Genomic DNA, 19,296 nt, shown 5'->3' with positions numbered 1-19,296 from the left:
CACTCGCTCTCATCTTCTCGCGGCTCACTCATGATGTACAGTTAGGGGAGCGTTGCACCTCCGTCCCTATCGAATGCTGTAGCCTTTGGGCGCCCTTACAGGTGGGGACAGAGATGAGGACAGAGAGATGAAATATGAGAGAAAGATAGTGGGAGAAATTAAATACTGGAGCAGGCTGTGTGTGTGTGTGTGCGTGTGCGTGTGTATGCATGCGTGCGTGCGTGCGTGCGTGTCTGTCAGTGTCTGTCTGTGTGCTTGTGTATAGCATGTGTTTCAGCAAGAGAAAAAAGGAGAAGCAGTGTGAAATATGAAGAGGATGAGAAAGGTAAGAACATGATGAAACACAGATACACACGACAAATGAGCCAGACAGACAGACATCAGACCGACAGGGAGGGAGGGAGAGGGAGCTGTTTCACAGAAGCAAGTGACCATGGCGCCCTACTCTCCTGCCTGGAAAGGAATGTATTTTCTGTCATAATGTAATTCAGCTCCAAACCTCTAATACCTTGGGCCATTTTTATAATTGTGAGATTCATAACTCACACTGTGCGAGAAAAAAAAAACAAGTGTAAATTAATTTTATTGGGAAATGAAATGTAAAACAAATATCCTAATCATCTTTATTCTGTCATGTGTGCTGCATCCTCTGATTATATAATTATGTCAGTTATGTTTACTCTATTTTGTTTATTTTGAACTTTGTGTATGTTTGTATATTTAGCAAAAAAGAGACTACGGGAAACTGTTGAGTGAATTAGAGGTGAGACATAATTGCTGTCATTATATAATTTAATAGGAGAATGAATGTGAAACATACTTTTAGACTTTAGAGAAATGTGTGCAATTTCACATGGAGATGAGATATTGCTAGCAGACAGGTTAAGATTTCTGCCAGGAACTTAAGGTATTATTACAGCTATCAGAGAGAGAGGGAGGGAGGGAGAGAGAGAGAGAGAGAGAGAGAGAGAGAGAGAGAGAGAGAGAGAGAGAGAGAGAGAGAGAGAGGCACTGGGCGAGAAGGAGGGGTGAAATTAAGTCCAGTGTGAATTAAAACACGGAATTCTGGATGGCGCATCAGGGGAGGGGGGCAGAGGGTGAATTAAAAAGAGGAAACGCCAAAGCGAGTGAGGGCTCAGTGAATTAAGATCTCCTGCGTTTGTTTTGTGGCGATTTGGCTTAGAGTCTCAGCTAAAAAACATTCCCTGCATTTATCCTCCTAATCCCTCTCCTTGGGCTTTTCATTTCTGACTTTAATTCTTCGACGAGAGAGACAGAGAGACAGAGAGAGAGAGACACAGAGAGAGAGAGAGAGAGAGACAGAGAGAGAGAGAGAGAGAGGTTGAGAGAGAGGGAGAGAGAGAGACAGGGGCCAAGCCAAGGGGGAGGATGGAGCAGATATCTTGGTGGAATATGAATAACAAGGATGATATGGTTGCCAGACCCTGGACACCATCAGGCAATCCTCCCAGCCTGTGGAGTCAGCCCCTTGTCCATACAATAACCTTCCGGTTATTACGGCTATGTAGAATGACCAGGTATTGTTGGTCAAAGGAGGACAATTATTTGAAATAAAAAGAGATCCCTTGTGCCCGAGCCCCTCAGTGTTCATGGAACAGGACCGTAGAATCCACAATGGGTTTGCACTCATGAAGTACTCCAAAACGTATTTGTGTGCTCCGAGTGATCCTTTGGGTTCAGCCATCAGAATTATTTCTTAGTAACTGAACACTAAATTGAATGACTGACGAGGACACCAATGTTGATCGCGTTCTTAGCAGTGGGATGAAGAAGGAGGAAGTGGGGAAGTTTGAAGTGGCAGCCCAGTTCAGAAGTGTTTGACTGTAGGAGCCCATATCCAGTAGAACTCTTACAGATCAGCACCACTGCTGATTCAGAAACAGAGCCAGAGGAAGAATAGGCAACCACAGAAAAATAAATTACCTTTTTTTATTTAAAGTACTTCAACAGCATACTGCAATAATGCTGTCACTATTCTCTATTTCAATGTTGATACACTTGAGTATTGCACTGTATTGGTTTTTAATGAATAGCTTGCAAACAAAGATTCATGGCCGACAGTGGTTCATTTTCGTATCCTGATGCTGCTGTATCATCAGATTCTTGCAAATACACAGCCCTACTGTGTTACTGTAATGATGCTGTATTTGAATTCATGCTCTCTGTGCTGATGACAGGGCTTGTGTTTTATTTGTTTGTATTAATGAGCCAGTTTTTCTTTATTCAGCAATTTCAGTGTTCTTTTTCCACTGTCTGTGTAAAGTCTCCTGGGACATTCATTCAGCGGGCTCTGTGTGTGTGTGTGTGTGTGTGTGTGTGTGTGTGTGTGTGTGTGTGTGTGTGTGTGTATTTGTATTTGTAAGTGTGTGTGTGTGTGTGTGTTTGTATTTGTATTTGTAAGTGTGTGTGTGTGTGTGTGTCTACATACGTTTCTATGACTGTGTCTAGTAAATCTCATTGGCTAAACACAACTGGACGGAATGAAAGAGGGATTGGAGAGAGAGGGAGGGAGGAGGGGGAGGTGGTGGTGGTAACTGAGGAGGGGGAGGAGGGAAAGAGGTGGAGAGAGAGAGGGGGAGAGAGAGAGAGAGAGAGAGAGAGAGAGAGAGAGAGATTGGAAAGATGCAACTGTTCTGCCTCTGTTATGCCTCAGTAGCTCCTTGACAGTCGGGAGAGAGGAAGAAAGAGAGAGAGAGAGAGAGAGAGAGAGAGAGAGAGAGACTGTGAGAGAGACAGAGCGAGCAAGAAAGAGAGGGAAAGAGAAAGAAAGCGATATAGTGTATGTGAGAGGGGGAGAGATAAAAACAGACAGAGAGAGAGAGTCAGTGTGAGAGAGACAGAGAGAGTGAGCAAGATAGGAAGAGAGAGAGAGGAAGAGAGGAAGAGATTGTGTGTGTATGTGTGAGAGAGAGGCTTAGACAGTAAAGAGGGAGACAGAGAGGGTGTGTGTGTGTGAGAGAGAGAGAGAGAGAGAGAGAGAGAGAGAGAGAGAGAGAGAGAGAGAGAGAAAGAGAAAAAGAGCAAGCGCAAAAACAGTGCTCTCTGAGGGAGTGGAACAGACTCGACGGCGACAGGAGCACGGTGGCGCACATGGAGTGCAGCGTCAGACAGAAGCAGAGTGGCTCCGTAGCCAGCGCATCCACCCAGCAGCGCTCCGACCACCAGAGCACAGGCACAGCAACAGCCTCCCTCTCACACACCTGAGCAGGCTACTCGGGAGGACACGCACACACACCTTCATTCCTTTATATTGCCTTTTTTTTGTTGTTTTGTTGTTTCCTTAGAAATTTCAGGGAGTGAAAGAGGAGAAGGCTGGAGGAGAGAAGCAAGAGGGAAGGAGTTGGGCTTTCAACTGACAAACTTCTACATTCCTGAGGAAAGCAATGTGCTTCGGTACGGTGTGGGTTTCGCAATCCATGTGAGGGATTGCAGATCCAACAGAAATCGCCTTTTGAGTGAACCATTGGGGGAGATCCGGTGGACCATCAGTCGAGTGGATCCAGTGGAAGGAGTCCGGTGATCAGCGGTGGCAAGTGGCAAAGCCGGGCATTTGGTGGAGTGCAGTGGAGGCTGGACTCCATGGGGGTAGGGTAGGGCAACACTCTTCCCCCTTCTCTCTCCATGCTCCCCCAGTGCCCCATGACAGCATCTCTGTGACCTCTGACCCCTCACCTCCTGGCGTGGGGGCTGACCACCGACGTTCCCGCAGCGTCTGAGGACCGACGGCGGCACCATGCCGGTCATGAAAGGGCTGCTGGCGCCCCAGAACACGTTTCTGGACACCATCGCCACGCGTTTCGACGGAACTCGTGAGTATCCCAGCGGAACCTTCGCACGTAGGTCACTGACACCTACAGTCACTCTGCAATCACAGACTGGTGAAGTCTGTTATAAAAATCAGCAAAGGACTATGAGGTGGCACCCAATATTATCTTACACTCTTTGAGTATAAAATTCCTAGACTCTCTGTGTTTAAAATTGTCCTTTATCCTCATGCAGTTTAGGATACTATTGAACTATGTTGCTGAATCTGAAAGTGTCCCACACTGTTAAAATATTTAGATTATCCGGAAAAAGGAAAAGGTTTGTTTACAGAGAATCCAGGTTATAACTTGACAAATTGTCTTGTTAATGTGGTTGCACGGTAGTCAGCTCTTTTAAAAAGATATGTGATTGAAAGTGCGGTGCATGGCCACAGTTGTGATGTCCCACTTTCTGGTTTAATCGAGGATAGCCTCACATTGAGCCATGAAGGTTGTTTGAACCACAGAACCAGGCAGTTTATTAGTAGAAGTTGCCATTTGTACAGCAGGTCTGCATGTCGAGGAAAGTAGAAGTGGCGTAAAACGGATACTATAATTAATGTAACTTAAAGATCAAGAGTAATCCGAACCTGTAGCACTTTTGGATCAATGTTTTTAGGAATTTCAAGGTAATCAAAATATCAAGGCGTGTTAGAATACCTAAAAAGTGGTTGACAGGCCTTGGACTCCTGAGTGTTAAGATAAGATTGACAGCAGTGTAGTGTAGTAATGACTCATTATGTAGTCTTCTTGCTTTTATTTATGGCAGGCATATTGAATTGTCTCTGCGTATGAATTTTGTGTATAACGTTGAGTTGCTTTGCCTTGAGACAGAGAAATAGTAAGGTAGTTTATATTGTGTTGCGCAGTCATATGCAGCTCTGCTTAGTGTGGTTTTCTAAGGGAAAAAGACATGATTTGTTCTGGGATGACACAATGCACATGTCTGTGTGTGGGGACATAAGCTTTATGAGATGAGGCAGAGAGTTAAGAGACTTGGCAGCCATCAGTCTGGTTTTAAGAGAGGGACGCTGAGACCGGGGGCCAGTGTTTATTCAGCTGAACTGTACAACAGATTGAATGAGAGATTATCTGAATGAGAATGAGAATGTGTTCCGAGAGAGAGTGTGTGAATGTTTCTTTCATGAAATGTGGTGATGTAATCATTATAGCATGCACTGAGGGTGCACAGTCTCTCACGCTGTCCCACACACTTCACACATCTTTAATAAAAACTGCTGTTGATTACAAATAATATATGTATATAAACTCAATCCCATTTCATAACATAACATTCTCACCCTGGTTTTCTAATTTAGCTGTATATTTCTAACCACTTGGGTTAACTATTGTTCTCTATCATTTCTGTATGCCAACAATTGTTTGTATCAAATGAATTATACAATGACCTTTATTTCTATGTAAATAATTATTTGGCAACTTATCCCTATGCTTTTTTTGCTTTTCTTTTTTATTTACAAAACAGTACAAATTGATTATGAATAACACTTGAGCAGAGAAAAGCTTCCTCTATCACAATAGGCCTCAGATCATATCCATATATTTACTAGAAACAACTTAACAGCTCAGACCGTGCATTGTTCACTTGGTCCATTCTTGCAGCCTCACACGCTTCCTCTCTTCTCTCCTCCTCTCTCCCACTCGCTCATTTTCTCTCCATCTCTCCCATTTGTTTTGAACCTGGAGTGAGGGCTCTCTGGAGAGGTTATTTGTCTACAAGTGCCAAGGGATCTGTGTTTGCATGTTGTCAATTCCCCCCCCCCTCTCTCTCTCACTGTCTCTCTCTCTCTCTCTCTCTCTCTCTCTCTCTCTCTCTCTCTCTCTCACCTTCCTGAGTGCCAATTTGTGTGATTCTCTTGTTTATCTGGCACAAGGACATGTAATAGATACTATACCTCACCAATTATCATAGCAAAACCCTAATAATAAAGAAGGAATGCACTGTTGACAAATATATAATGGATGTTTAGGAAAATGCATAGTGCCAAAACATAAAGGCAAGGAGAATTTAAGAGCAGAGGCCTTCAGCGACTAGACACAAAGAAGCATCTGGTGTCATTGTGTTGTCTTCAGTGACACATTAAAGGCGAGTCCAGGATCGCAGGACCTTGAGGTGTTTCCTGGTAGTGGGATAGTGCAATTTGGTGGCCATTGCTCGTCTCTAAATGGAGATGAAACACAGACCTTGGCGGCCCTGCTGCTTTGATAGGGGGAGACGAGACAAGCTCTATTAGTCTAATAATGATCAATGGACCCTGGGGAGCTTGATCGCAGGCGTGGGTTGTACATGTTGAGATGTCCCTAGTTTACCTGCATGGTTACACGGGCACACACACACACACACACACACACACACACACACACACACACACACACACACACACACACACACACACACACAGAGTTTTGTTCAGTTCATTCAAGGGCATGCATGGGACTGGGAAAGTACATGACTATTTATGCCACCCCACAAACTATTTCTTGAACAAATTGTGAAAAAATCATTCACTGACAATCTAGTGCACATAGGTATAATAAATCATTTTGGGGTGAGATTTTGGATGGTTAAACATCTGTATTGTCTATACTTTAAATGTATCTACAAATAGGCCTAGACCTGCCCGTGTGAAATAGAAAAAATATGGATTCAAATTATGGCAACCATTTGAAATTACTTTCTATCTTACCCTAAGGCAACAACCTCCATCCCCAAAAGGGCAGGCGCATGTGACATAGTTTTTCATAAGATATAGATCCGACAAGTGTAATGCATAAATCGCACTTGTGAGATAAGGGGGTTTATTAACTTCGATTTTCACTGAATCTGAGGGTCAAATGAAAATATCTCGGCAAAATGAGAAAGGGGATATTCTCTGAAAAACGGAACATATCCGAGTCAAATTCTGTAAGAGTTGTAGCTGAAGGAAGCCTGTAAACTGGCATGGCCTTCACACTCCTGAAGAACGCCGCACTGCTTGCGCGCGGAGCTGTGTAGAGGACCTTCTGGGTGGCAATACGCCCGCGGCTGAAAATAGCTCCCCACGTTGCCCGGGAGACCACATCCCTCCGTGGCAATCGAAAGTGATACTGACAGCAAATTAGCAGTCATTCTACATGACTGTAAATGCTTATATGTTAAGTGACTTAATGCTCATGTTATTGTTCCAAAATGCTTCAGGTGGATAGTGTTGACTTTAAGTGCTCCCTCTGCTCACCTTCAACATCAATACATCTACTTTAAAAGAGGTATGTCCTGTCTGTATTGTTTGTTAAAAAAGTAGTTATAGCCTACATTGTGGCATTGTGGCTGCATTGCACAATATAGCCTATTGTGCAATGCACAATGCTTTGGGTACAACAACATTGTACAGTCTTTCCTGCAGCTAGGTAGCCTACAGTGCCATGCGTTCCCCTGTAGATGTAGCAGTCATAAAAAACTAGTCATTGTTATTTTGTAACGTTGTTATCATTGTAAAATTATATAGGAGGGCCTACAATTATATGGTTAGCCTACATCATCTCACTAGAGTTTCATGACATTGTGATGCTGGAGGTGATGACAAGTCAACACAATGGACACGATTCTGTGCCGTAAACCTATGAAACACGATATGCAAGCAATTAACTACATTAGCCGAAAAGAACAATAAGTAGCCTAGGCCTAGTGACAATTGATGTTCCTCGACAGTGGGAGCAGTGCAATGCATGTCACGACAGCTGCATGGCAATATGCTCAAATGTAGTGTTGCTTTATTAAAAGTAGCCTACTTCATCGGCAGCAGCAAACTAAATGTGTATGGAATGACTGCTACCTATGGGGCTCTCACCAGAAGTGCGTAATCCTTAAGGAATATACCCCCCCCCCCCCACCCCCCCATTAATTGCAATGTTAGCACAAAGCAATGAGGCCCCTCAGGAGAAATAAATCTAGATAAGGAAAGATTTAGAAAAAAAATTCAATTTAAGTTTAACTTCATATCTCAAAATACTGGTTTCTTCTGATTTTATTATTTTCTCGCCTTATTTATTCTCTTCTCTCCTTATTTCGCTCCTTTAGGAGAAACAAGTGAGATTTTAATAAGTGCTGATTTATTTCTCATGAGGCAAGGAAAACACATTTTACAAGTCAACACATTTTCCTTTGGGTAGCCATTATGCTCTATGAGGCTCCCTGTCAGTACAAGACCCTTGGAACAGCCCTCACTTTCCCCCCACCTCACCGTGCCCACCCCTGGCTATCATATCTTACCACAGGCCCCAGACGTGCATGGCGCCCTAGGTCAGTGCCTCTTCATTGTGGAGATTCTGGAGTAACCCCCCCCCCCCCCCCCCCCCCCCTCCCACACACACACACATTCACACACCTTTCCATCGCTCTCTGACTAAACTCACCAGTGGCGCTCCTAATTAGTTTAACACACACCTGATTCAGCCTATCAAGAGCATTTTAATTACACCCATTCCAAGTCAGGTCTGCTTGAGGCATGGGTAACATTGAAGATTCTGACTGCAGGGAGGCTCAGGTGCCTGTTTTAATTTAAAGCTTTTGCCCTGAGCAATTGTGGGCGTGGAGCAGCCAGCTGACAATCAGTCGATCCAGGTTGAGAGTTGCAAGTCTGAGTCATGTTCGATAAAAGCGACTAAAAACAGTTACTTTTCTTTACTTTACAATTGCCAATGTCACCCATACCAAGCACCACGCGCTGGTATATTGTGTATACCTTTTTGGCACACATATTTGATTTAACGGTGTCACCTACACCCCAAGGCAATAGTATTGTTTTACAGTATAGCAGAAATGAAGTACAATCATCTTATCATCTGCGCCCTACTTATAAGTGTGCATTATTGTAATTGACTTGATGACCTCAGGGAAATACAATACATTTAAATCGTGGTATGGGTCTGTCTTGTGGCCTATACACCACAGATCTAATTATTTAGCTGTGTTTAGCAGGTGTGGACATGGCACTAGCCATGTTGGCATTATGGATGTGGTATTTACGGTTATTCTTATGGGATTTGGCAGACACTTGTTTTGACCAAAGTGACTTACAAATAGAAACATTAAAATAGTTAAAATTAACAGTGAACAGTTTTAAAATGTTGGTAAGACTACATTAAGGAGTTTAGCAATAATAAACAATAATGTCAATGCAATATCCATGATCAATAGCTTAATGAAAATAAACAAATACTATAAATATATAGAAAACGTATATTTATATTATATAGAAAAATATATACAAACCATAACTCATAAGAACCGTTTAATTAACTAAGTGTATGCTGAAAAGATATGTCTTTAGACCCCTGTTGAAAGAAACAAACGCCCTTTAAGGTAGGATTCAAACCAGTCAAGAGCTTTCCCAGAAATTCCCAGTTCAGATAGTGTAGAAAGGAGAATGTCATGGTTTACAGTATCAAAGGCTGCAGATAAGTCTAGTGCAATTAAAACTGATGACTGAGCAGAGGACTGAGCTATTCTCAATGCTTCAGTCACAGATAGAAGAGCAATTTCAGTAGAATGAACACTATTGAAACCAGAACCAGAGTGCATATAGAGCAGGGGTGTCAAACATAAGGCCCCGGGGCCAGATCAGGCCTGCCAGCAGATGTTTTGGGTAGGAAGATATAATTAAAAAAAAAGATTATACACATTTGTTATGGTTAATGGATTTTGCAGATGCCTTTGTCCAAAGCGACACACAAATACAAAAGCAACATAATATAATAAGGAGAATAGCAATAATAAACAACAATATCAATTCAATCAATAGCCTAATAAAATAAGCAATGAAAATGAGGGAAAAAGCAATAATAAACAATAATGTCCATTCAATCAATAATAATAATAAAAAACAATGACATGGTAAGACTATATTAAGGAGAATATCAATAATAAACAATAATGCCAAATTAATCAACAGCCTAATGGGAAAAAAAAACTATATTATACAAACCATAATGCATAAGAAGCGCTTAAAGAACTAAGTGCATGTTGAACAGGAATGTCTTCAACAATGTGTAATAAGCAATAGCGCTGCAGGCAGGGCAGATCTCCGATTTGATAGAATCAATTTTTGTCGGGTTTGGGAAACGATTTTGGAGATAAAAATGCCCGGATTTGTCTTAAAGGAATTATTTAATGTATTGAAGGATGGATGTAATGATTGGTGTTGGTCTGCTGTCGCTGACCCTTTCCCTCTCTCCTACGGGACCTCAATGGGAAGAAGCCTCAGGGCTTTACTGTGTTATCCTCACTCTTTATGTTTTGGTCCGAAGCTGTATCGTATCTTAAAACAAGATGGTCAAATAAAAATCAGTCAATAAAAAATATCAGCTGGTCGTGTTGTAAGGTGGGGGTTGAGCCAGTCCTGTATAGGGGTTCACGCGGTCTTGTGGTGAGGTGGGGGTTCACGCGGTCTTGTGGTGAGGTTGGGGTTCACGCGGTCTTGTGGTGAGGTGGGGGTTAAGCCGGTCTTGTGGTGAGGTTGGGGTTCACGCGGTCTTGTCGTGAGGACATAGTGAGTCATGGCACTGCTCCTGTGGCATTCTCAATTCAAAGTTGAGGATAAAAGGAAGGCTCCCTATTATGCTGTCCTGCACACACAGACACACACACACACACACACAGACTCATAGACGCACGCACGCACGCACACACACACACACACACACACACACACAACACACAGACAGACTCGTAGACACATGCACACACACACACATACACACACACACACATAGAGAGAGAGAGAGAAAGAGAGAGAGAAAGAACCCCTAATGAAGGGAAAGTATCCGTATGTGTGTGTGTGTGTGTGTGTGTGTGTGTGTGTATTGTCTGTTTATGTGTTGTGTGTGTGTGTGTGTGTGTGAGTGACTATGTGTGTGTTGTCTGAGCCAGCTGCATTCAGAGATAAGACCCCCTCCCCCCAAGATTCTCTTCTCCACTCTGTCTTCTTGCCGCAGGTAGCGTCAGTAAACCCCCCCCCCCCCCCCCCCACACACACACTCACACTTTGCAGGCCTCTCCCAGCAGTCAGCGTCCACACCGGAGGGACTGATGAGCAGGCATTGTGGCCCTGGCCATGAATGGAGGGGGTCCTTTCAAAGCCCTCCCCAGCTCAGCATTGATGTGGTGGGGTGGAGGGGATGTATGTGTGTGTGTGTGTGTGTGTGTGTGTGTGTGTGTGTATGTGTGTCAGGAAGCTTGTCAGGCGTGGGGCGTGGGGGTGCGGGGCTAAGTGGAGGAGGGAGAGGGAGGAAAAGAGATCACCTGACACCTTTTTGCCCCAAATGAAACTGTCCTTCTTTTTAAAACTCTCCTGGGGGCCAAGATGTGAGACGATCGGTCTGTATCTTTTTTTCTCTCCCTCCATCTCTGCCTCACTCGCTTTTTTGTCTTTTACCCCCAAAGCTTGTTGGTGGAATTACACATTTGTCTTCCCTTTTTCTTTTTCACCTCAAACTGTGAGAGCTACAGTAAAAGCTGTTTTTTTCTCTCTCCCTTGACTTTGTCTTTCTCCATCTCTCTCTCACATACACTCTCTCTCTCTCTCTCCCTCCATCCTCCTCCCTTTCCCTCTGTCTACATGTGTACTGTCCAGACCAGAGGTTTGTCTCTGTAAAAGGATTGAGGAAATAAAAAAAAACAGTTGCCAATGAATGGGGTGCTAGGCAGGCCCCTTGAGCCTTTAAATGGATTAGAAGACATCAGCTGGATAGGCTGGAAGCTGAGCCAGACAGGCTAAATATCGGACATTTTATAATGTGCCATTCATCTGGACATGCTGCATATTGTACTAATTTATACTGTGGTTGCCTCATATTGCACTTGTTTGAAGATTGTTTGCATTGGTGTGCCTCTAAATGCTGTAACACTTTGTTGAAAGTAGTGTCTGTATATCTAGCCAAAGGTTGTGGATCTATGAGTTAAACAGTCAATCAAATGGACACTGTCCTTTCTGTGCCCCTGTATGACCCTCCTGTCTGTACTCCTAAAGCTATGTGTTGACCCTACTCTCTGTACTCCTGAAGCTATGTGTTGATCATCTGGAGCTGTTTATGGCACGGATCGAGCAGCTATGTTTGTTTTCCATTTGGAGAGCCAGGACTGTGTACAAAGGCTTGTTTTCTTTTCAGTATGCTTACTGATTAGGACATATAGAGGAATGTGAGAAGCATTTCACTGAATTTGAGAAATAGGGTTTTGGACTATAACTGCATAGTGTACCATACCTGAATAAGCTGTAAAACGTGGTACCTTTGGACAGCCCAGGCTCCAAAAACCACAACATAAACAGTCTGGTCCAGCCTGGACCATGAAACATAACAATCTGTTCAAGCCAATCACCGATGAGATGTGCGTACATGACAGTTTCAGTTGCACTGGAGGGAGGGAAGGGCGAGCTAGCTCTCTGTTTTGTTTGAAACGCCAACAGAAGTGACGTCACCCAGCCGCGCTTAGAGAACCTTTAGGTGGGGATCACACTGGCCAGCAGCAGCGATAAGCGTGACACAACGCTCAGACCATAATAAGTCTCGCATTGTGATTTGAAAGTTGGACCAAGTTCAACGCTCAGCTTGTTTAACACTAGCATTACGCTAGCGCTGCCACTGTTCCGCTAGCGCTGCAACCGTTCCACTGCGGAACCATAGAGAACAAGATAGAGAACAGCCTGCCGCTTGCCGTGGCCAGTGTGATCCCTGCCTTAAGCATGTGTTGTGGGGAGAGCAAGACACACACACAATAGATCAGTTATTGTTTGACTGACAGCAAGTCATGAGGGAAGCTCAATCTATTTCTCATAACATACTCTGATATAATGTATGATGCTGTACATCCATTTGCAGAATTATTGCAATATCCAAATGTATTGAATGTAAACAGAAATCAAATATAAACTGAAAGACTCAGTTTATGAAACATAGATAGAATTCTTATTCATTCTATTCTGAAGGCATATTGCTTTCCATTGGTGTGTTTTCAATAGGGAGTGAAATACACACACGCACGCCACACATACACACACACATACACACACACATACATATGGCCCCACACACGTAGCTTTTTTGGACCCGTTTATCAAATTAACACTGGGTCTCAGTGGGGTCTGATAACAACACACTGCGCATGTGTGTAACACAGTATAAAACACACACACACACACACCACATATACCATCAAACACACACAGACACACACATATAACTGTCATATATAAATATCATATGTATATAAGATGACACATAAACACATAGACAAGCCACAACAAAAATGTATCACACACATATCCACACAGAAAGACACATACACACACACACACACACACACACACACACACACACACACACACACACACACACACACAGATTATAGTGAGCCCTGCAGATGTGTAATTAAGAGTGAGAGAGGATGCTGCAGCGGAGGTCTCCACCATAAGAGGATTTGTGCTTCGAGGGCAGCAGAATCAACATCTTCTTTCATTCTTTCTTTTTCTCACTCATTCTTTCACTCAATCTCCAACCATCTACTCTCTAATTCAAGTGATATCCTTTGCGTCTGTCTGTGTGAGGGTATTTGTATGTATTTGTTTGTATGTGTGTGTGTGTGTGTGTTTGTTTGCATACATCAACTTGTAAGCATCAATTCCAGTTGGTTATGTAATGGTAATATTACCAACAGTAGACCTGATTCATAAATCAACTGAAATGGCTCTTAAGAAAAAAGAACATTTTGTTTTCCATATAAAAATGAAGAAATGAACAACAAAAGTGCAAATGACAACAATTCCATCACAACAGCTGCACAGCACAATGGGAGGCATTTGAGCAAGCTCAATGATAGGGTTGCTGTTTTGGAGAAAGGCAGACAAAAGGAGATAGACAAAGAAAGACCAAGAGAGAGCGTTTTTACATGTTTATATATGTTTTCATACATCTCTGTATATGTGTTTTATATTGTCCCTGTGAATGTTTTGACAATACAACGCATGATTTGCCATGCCAGTAAAACACATTTGTAGTGTAGATATTTTAGAGCAAGCTGGAGAGACAGATAGACAAACAGATACAATGGCAGATAAATAGATAGAATCATACATCTAAACATTTTAAACATCAAAACCCCGTCTACCCCAGCCATCCACAAAGCTCCTCCAACACACCATAGTTTTTCAGAAACTTGGATATCATTAACATGAAAAAGATTTACAGCGAGAGAGTAGAGAGAGAGAGTAGAGAGAGAGTAGAGAGAGAGAGTAGAGAGAGAGTAGAGAGAGAGTAGAGAGAGAGAGTAGAGAGAGAGTAGAGAGAGAGAGTAGAGAGAGAGTAGAGAGAGAGTAGAGAGAGAGTAGAGAGAGAGAGAGCGAGAGAAAGAGGGAGAGAGAGCGAGATCGTACGGACATGGTGTGTACTGAGCAGCTGGTGTTGTCATCAGAGACTCACTCACGAGGGAAGATAGATAGATAGAACAGATTTTAGGGAGGGCACTTCAACGTGTTGCAGAGACCGCAGCATCAGATGACCCCCTCACTGTTACAGTACACAGGACGACTTGTCCTCAGAAGCTCCCGCATATACAGAAGTGCAGTCAGTGACTGGACAGACACATAGATCTGTGCACACACAAACCATTATGGATTTATGGGATGCCATGTCAAAGTGTTGGAGCTGTAGCATTAAATTCCCCCTATTAGCGCAAGTAGGATGTTTTGTCCTCAAGTGCACTTAAGTTGTATTACAGCCTTGCACAAATTAATCGTAACAAGTGCGTTGTGAAGTAAAAACACATTGTCTCTCGCCTTGTTTTCCTCTTACAATCACAATTTCTTTTGCATATAGAAGAAATGAACCCTGTCTCCACAACATTTTGTTTGCACAAGGAAGTAATCTTTCTTGAGATTTAATGATTGTGCGTCACAAAGAAGTGACTCAATATGGTCTTTGTGCTTTATTTTGATGCATCATTTGAGTTGTTCATGCATTTGTGTATGTGTGTCTCTCTCTCTGAAGAAAAGACCAATTTTTCACTTTGCCCAAGATCTCAGGGTTCCTAAACCTTGAGATGAAGTGGACCTACTTCAGTTCCTCTATTCCTACAGCTTTTCAGCTATCCAGGCTGAGGCTGTGCTAATATGCATCTTGGAGACGAGGCACAAGAGTGCCCTAAGTTAATTATGTGCTGCCACACAGGTGTGGCTCTAGAGATAAGCGAGAAATTGGCCTCTTATTGTCAAGAGCAGAAAGGTTTGAAAAGTGTGTTTTGACAACATGGTTAAAATAAGAAACAATATTTATAAATTAATTAAAATAATTAAAATAATTTTCGATCTCATTTTTGCTTTTAACCATGGCAACGTTTTACAGACAGGACCATCTTAAAGGTAAAGCTGGCAAAGAAAAAGCAGGGCTGTTATTAAAGATGGCCGATTTCATTACTCAGTGCAGTGATACCTAGGACTCTCAGCATGTTCTCAAAGTGGAATGCTGAAAGGCCACATTCAGAACGTTTGCATGTTTGCAAGAACCACCCCTATGAATTTCTATTTGCCGAATTCTTCAAACAGAAATGAAAAAAGAAAGTTTCAAGTAGAGCCATTTGCTATTCCTCCATGGGGAGAAGATCAAGACAAGACACTGTAAAGGGCTTCTAACATGCTTCAGGGCTCTACACTAAAAAAAAAAATTCAGGAGCACTTGTGCGCCCAAGTTAAAAAATTTAGGAGCACAGACAAAAATTTGGCCGCACAGTCAGTTCTGTACTTAACTTACACATAATCTAACATCTCAAGAATCTCAAGATATTCACAGAAAACTGTGTCTGCCCTACCCTCCTTTCGGGGGGTCCAGTCCAGCGGGGGGGCTACAGATCAAAACGAAAAACGAAGGTTCCATGCTATCCATGTGGGGTTACATGCCCATCAAGTTTCGTGTACCCCGGTCTTACAGTGTCCCGGGAATCCTTGACGGAAATTTGGACATGCGAAAAGAAAAAAAAAAAAAAGAAAAAAAAAAAAATTCTGACTAAACCTATATGACCGCCGCGCAGCGAAGCGGCGGTCATAATAAATAGGCCTAAGCTTTCAGTGCAGAGGTACAGGGAGATCCTCAAGCTGTAAATGACTTTCTTCATGGACCACTGAATTTGTAACTATGAGTAGATACATTATTGTAACTGAAACTGATTCCTTGTGATTGAAAATGGAATTAATTGACCTGGAATTTGATTATCGGAGTGCAATAAATGTCCCTCCCATGGTTCAGAGTGTGCTGTGTCCTTGGTAGACCCAACACATTTCCTTAGATTATTCTTGATGACCTGCCGAGAAGTATCACATTCATTTAACTTTCTTTGGCAGTTATACTCCCCTACTGAGCATGTCGCCCCACATAGCTGAGTCAGCATTTTTGCCCAAAACAGCTGTCGTCATGCTTTGTTTCGGGAGGGCTAAAGCACAAGTTTTGTCAGCATTATTGGGCGCTACGATGTTGTGTAAGCGCGTGGGTTTGTCCATACCATTGCTCTGTCCCATTTTGGTGGCCTGATATAGAGCCTGAAACAGACTAGGAAGAATTGTGAACTTTTTAGCTGCAGCACAAGATGTACTATAGAGTAGCTGGAAATATGGAGCAGAGAGAGAGAGAGAAAGGACTTGGGGCTGGTCTACATACAGTAAAGCTACTGGTGAATTTCACTTCCTCATGAAAATACACACAAGCTCATACAACACACACAAATGCCATTGTCAGTACACTCACACACACTTACACACCTTAAAACACTCAAGCAAGCAAACACATTTACACACAAACACACTCACATATTCTGGCACCTCAGCACTTTGATTGGTATTGTAATTTGGTGGGAGGGCCTACCAGATTGTAGACTTCAGTCATCCCTACATCCTTAGAATCATACTGTCGGCTTACAGGTCTTTTTAGAATATATCGCTGACCTAGCATTTTGTATGTAAAATATATCACTGAGCTAGACTTGTATATGTCTACCTCTTCGTTAGGCTTCCTTTATATTAGTGTTTTGAGAATGTCTTAAGAAAGCTAACAGTGACTACCCACAGTGCCACCAAGTGTGATGTGGAGCCAGTTAGCCAGTGTTCATAGCATAGCTTCAGTTCTCATTAACATTTGGAGGTGAGCTCTCATCATCAGCGGGGCATTTGATGCTACTGGACTTCACACGCACTAAACGGAGTTACAGGAAAAGCAGATACTCCAAAGCTGCAGCTGCAGCCTTTTCATTAGAGGCTTCTAAACGCCAAATGAAAGCAGTGACTGGTCTTGGATTTCAACCAGAACATGAGAGAGAGAGGGAGAGAGATAGAGAGGGAGACAGAGAGAGAGAGAGAGAGAGACAGAGAGAGAGGGAGAGAGAGAGAGAGAGGCGGGGTAGATGAAAATGAGGGAAAGATAGACAGGAAGAGAGAGAAAAGAGGAAGAGAGTGAGATGAAGAGAAAAGAAGAGCGAGGAAGGGAGGAGGGGAAGAGATAGAATGAGACTGAAGCAGAAAGAGAGATAAGGGAGCGAGGGAGGAAGAGAGGAAAAGAGACAGAGAGGAAGACAGATTTTTCACAGCGCAGAGTCTCTCAGTGACTTGTTGTCAAGGTAATAGTTTCAGTGGCAGCATAAGCCCCGTCCCCCCCCCCCCACACACACACACACACACTCACACACACACACACACACCTCCTCATCTGCCTCTTCCCTGTTCACTGCACCTCTGTGATTCCTCTGTGACTAGCACTGCTTGATACACTCTTCAGTCCCCTCTCCCTAAAGGATTGCTTCTTTAGGAGACAGGCAATTAAATAGCTTTTCTCTGTCTATGTGCACAACATATGTGTGTGTGTGTTTGTGTGTGAGAGAGGGGGGGGGGTGAGGGGCTGGTGGTGGGGGGTTCTATTTCTCCTATGCTCTGTGTCCTGTCTTTAGCTGGAGAGCTTCCATTGAGTCTTAAAGGTCCATCTGGTTTCCTTACAAATCCCAAAGCATCCTTACATGTGCTTTAGAGTCATGTGTGTGTGTGTGTGTGTGTGTCACTGCTTTTGTACTGCATATGTCTGTGTCAGACAGACTAGACTCAAGAATAGAGAGCGAGGGAGTGTGGGAGTTTTTCAGAGAGAAGTTGTTATTTTCAGCCACTAAAGTCATGGCGAACAGGAACCACTGCACTCACGAAGCGGAATCAGTAAACATGTTTTTTTTTACTGTAATTGTTCAGATGGATCATTTGTCTTTTGCATTCTTATACCTTTCAGATGGCTCTAGGCTTAGATTCCTTTCACACACAGACTATTAGATACTTTATGTCATTATATTGTATTGTTATTGTTATGTTTAGTGTTGAGGTTGTTGTGAGATAGATAATATGAGGACTTCAGGAACAGGAGTGTTGGTGTACAGGCTGTTCTCAATGTGCATCAGGCTTTGTGTGTGGATGTGATTTGTTCCAATTGCGTAGCCTGTGGCAGCTTGTCTGATGGTTGGGTGTTAAGCGGTGCTTTGGTGTCAGACTGTGCTGATGCACGACCCTCTGGTGGTTCAGCTGCCCAGTGTAGAGGGATGCGGCGTGACTGTACGGAGGTGTACACACACACACACACACACACACACACACACACACACACACACACACACACACACGCACACACACACACAAACAGACAATTACCCTAATCTAACACTATTACACACTACAGTATGTGTTTCCAGCTTGCAAGGCTCTCGATGATATGCTTCACTAGGGATGTGTCTCTGAACACTGTTAAGGTCACTTTCCCCACGGCATAGGCATGCAGAGTTGGGGGTCAATAAAACATCCTTACACACATGCAGACACTTACACATTACACACACACACACACACACACACACACACACACACACACACACACACACACATTTCACATAGCACATTGTCCAGTCCAGATGCTCATGGGACTGTCCATGGTGCTGAATTGAAAGGAGCATCCTGTCAGGATCCAGTGAGTCACTTGTGGCCATTGCCATTCACAATTCACGAACATGCTGACACTCACACACACATAGACATCAACACACCAACACTCATACGCATGCATCACACACACACACACACACACACACACACACACACACACACACACACACACACACGCACACACACACACAGACACACTCATCCATATCACAATTGAGACACCCTTAGAGCTCTCCATGGTGCTGAAGTGGAAGGAGAAACCTAGTGTTGTCAGTGCGTCACAGTCCGTCACAGCTGACGGATGTCATTCTCACTCCAAATGTCATTGTCATTCAACATTACTTCTGCTGTGGGTTTGTGTAGCTGAAAATGGTTGCTTCAGGACTCATGGAAAATAATAAGTAATGTAATTGATTTGCTATTCTTTTGCAACACTACAGTCTCCTATCATTGTCGCAAAAAAATCA

General features: G+C 43.1%; 1 protein-coding gene across 3 annotated transcripts in view; it reads left to right on the top strand.

Moving 5' to 3' along the window:
• Positions 1 to 3,030: 3,030 nt before the first annotated feature.
• Positions 3,031 to 19,296, top strand: part of kcnh4b (potassium voltage-gated channel, subfamily H (eag-related), member 4b) — a 61,718-nt gene continuing 45,452 nt past the window's right edge. For all 3 annotated transcript variants that reach the window (XM_042083635.1, XM_042083637.1, XM_042083634.1), the window contains exon 1: positions 3,031 to 3,830. In XM_042083635.1, coding sequence (XP_041939569.1) covers positions 3,755 to 3,830 — 76 coding nt within the window. In that variant the 5' untranslated portion in view covers positions 3,031 to 3,754. The remainder of the gene's footprint in view (positions 3,831 to 19,296) is intronic.

The sequence above is a fragment of the Alosa sapidissima genome, chromosome 24, assembly GCF_018492685.1.
Source record: "Alosa sapidissima isolate fAloSap1 chromosome 24, fAloSap1.pri, whole genome shotgun sequence".
Lineage (NCBI taxonomy): Eukaryota > Metazoa > Chordata > Actinopteri > Clupeiformes > Clupeidae > Alosa > Alosa sapidissima.
Note: the sequence above shows the minus strand (reverse complement) of the source record. Positions and strands in the feature narration are given on the sequence as shown.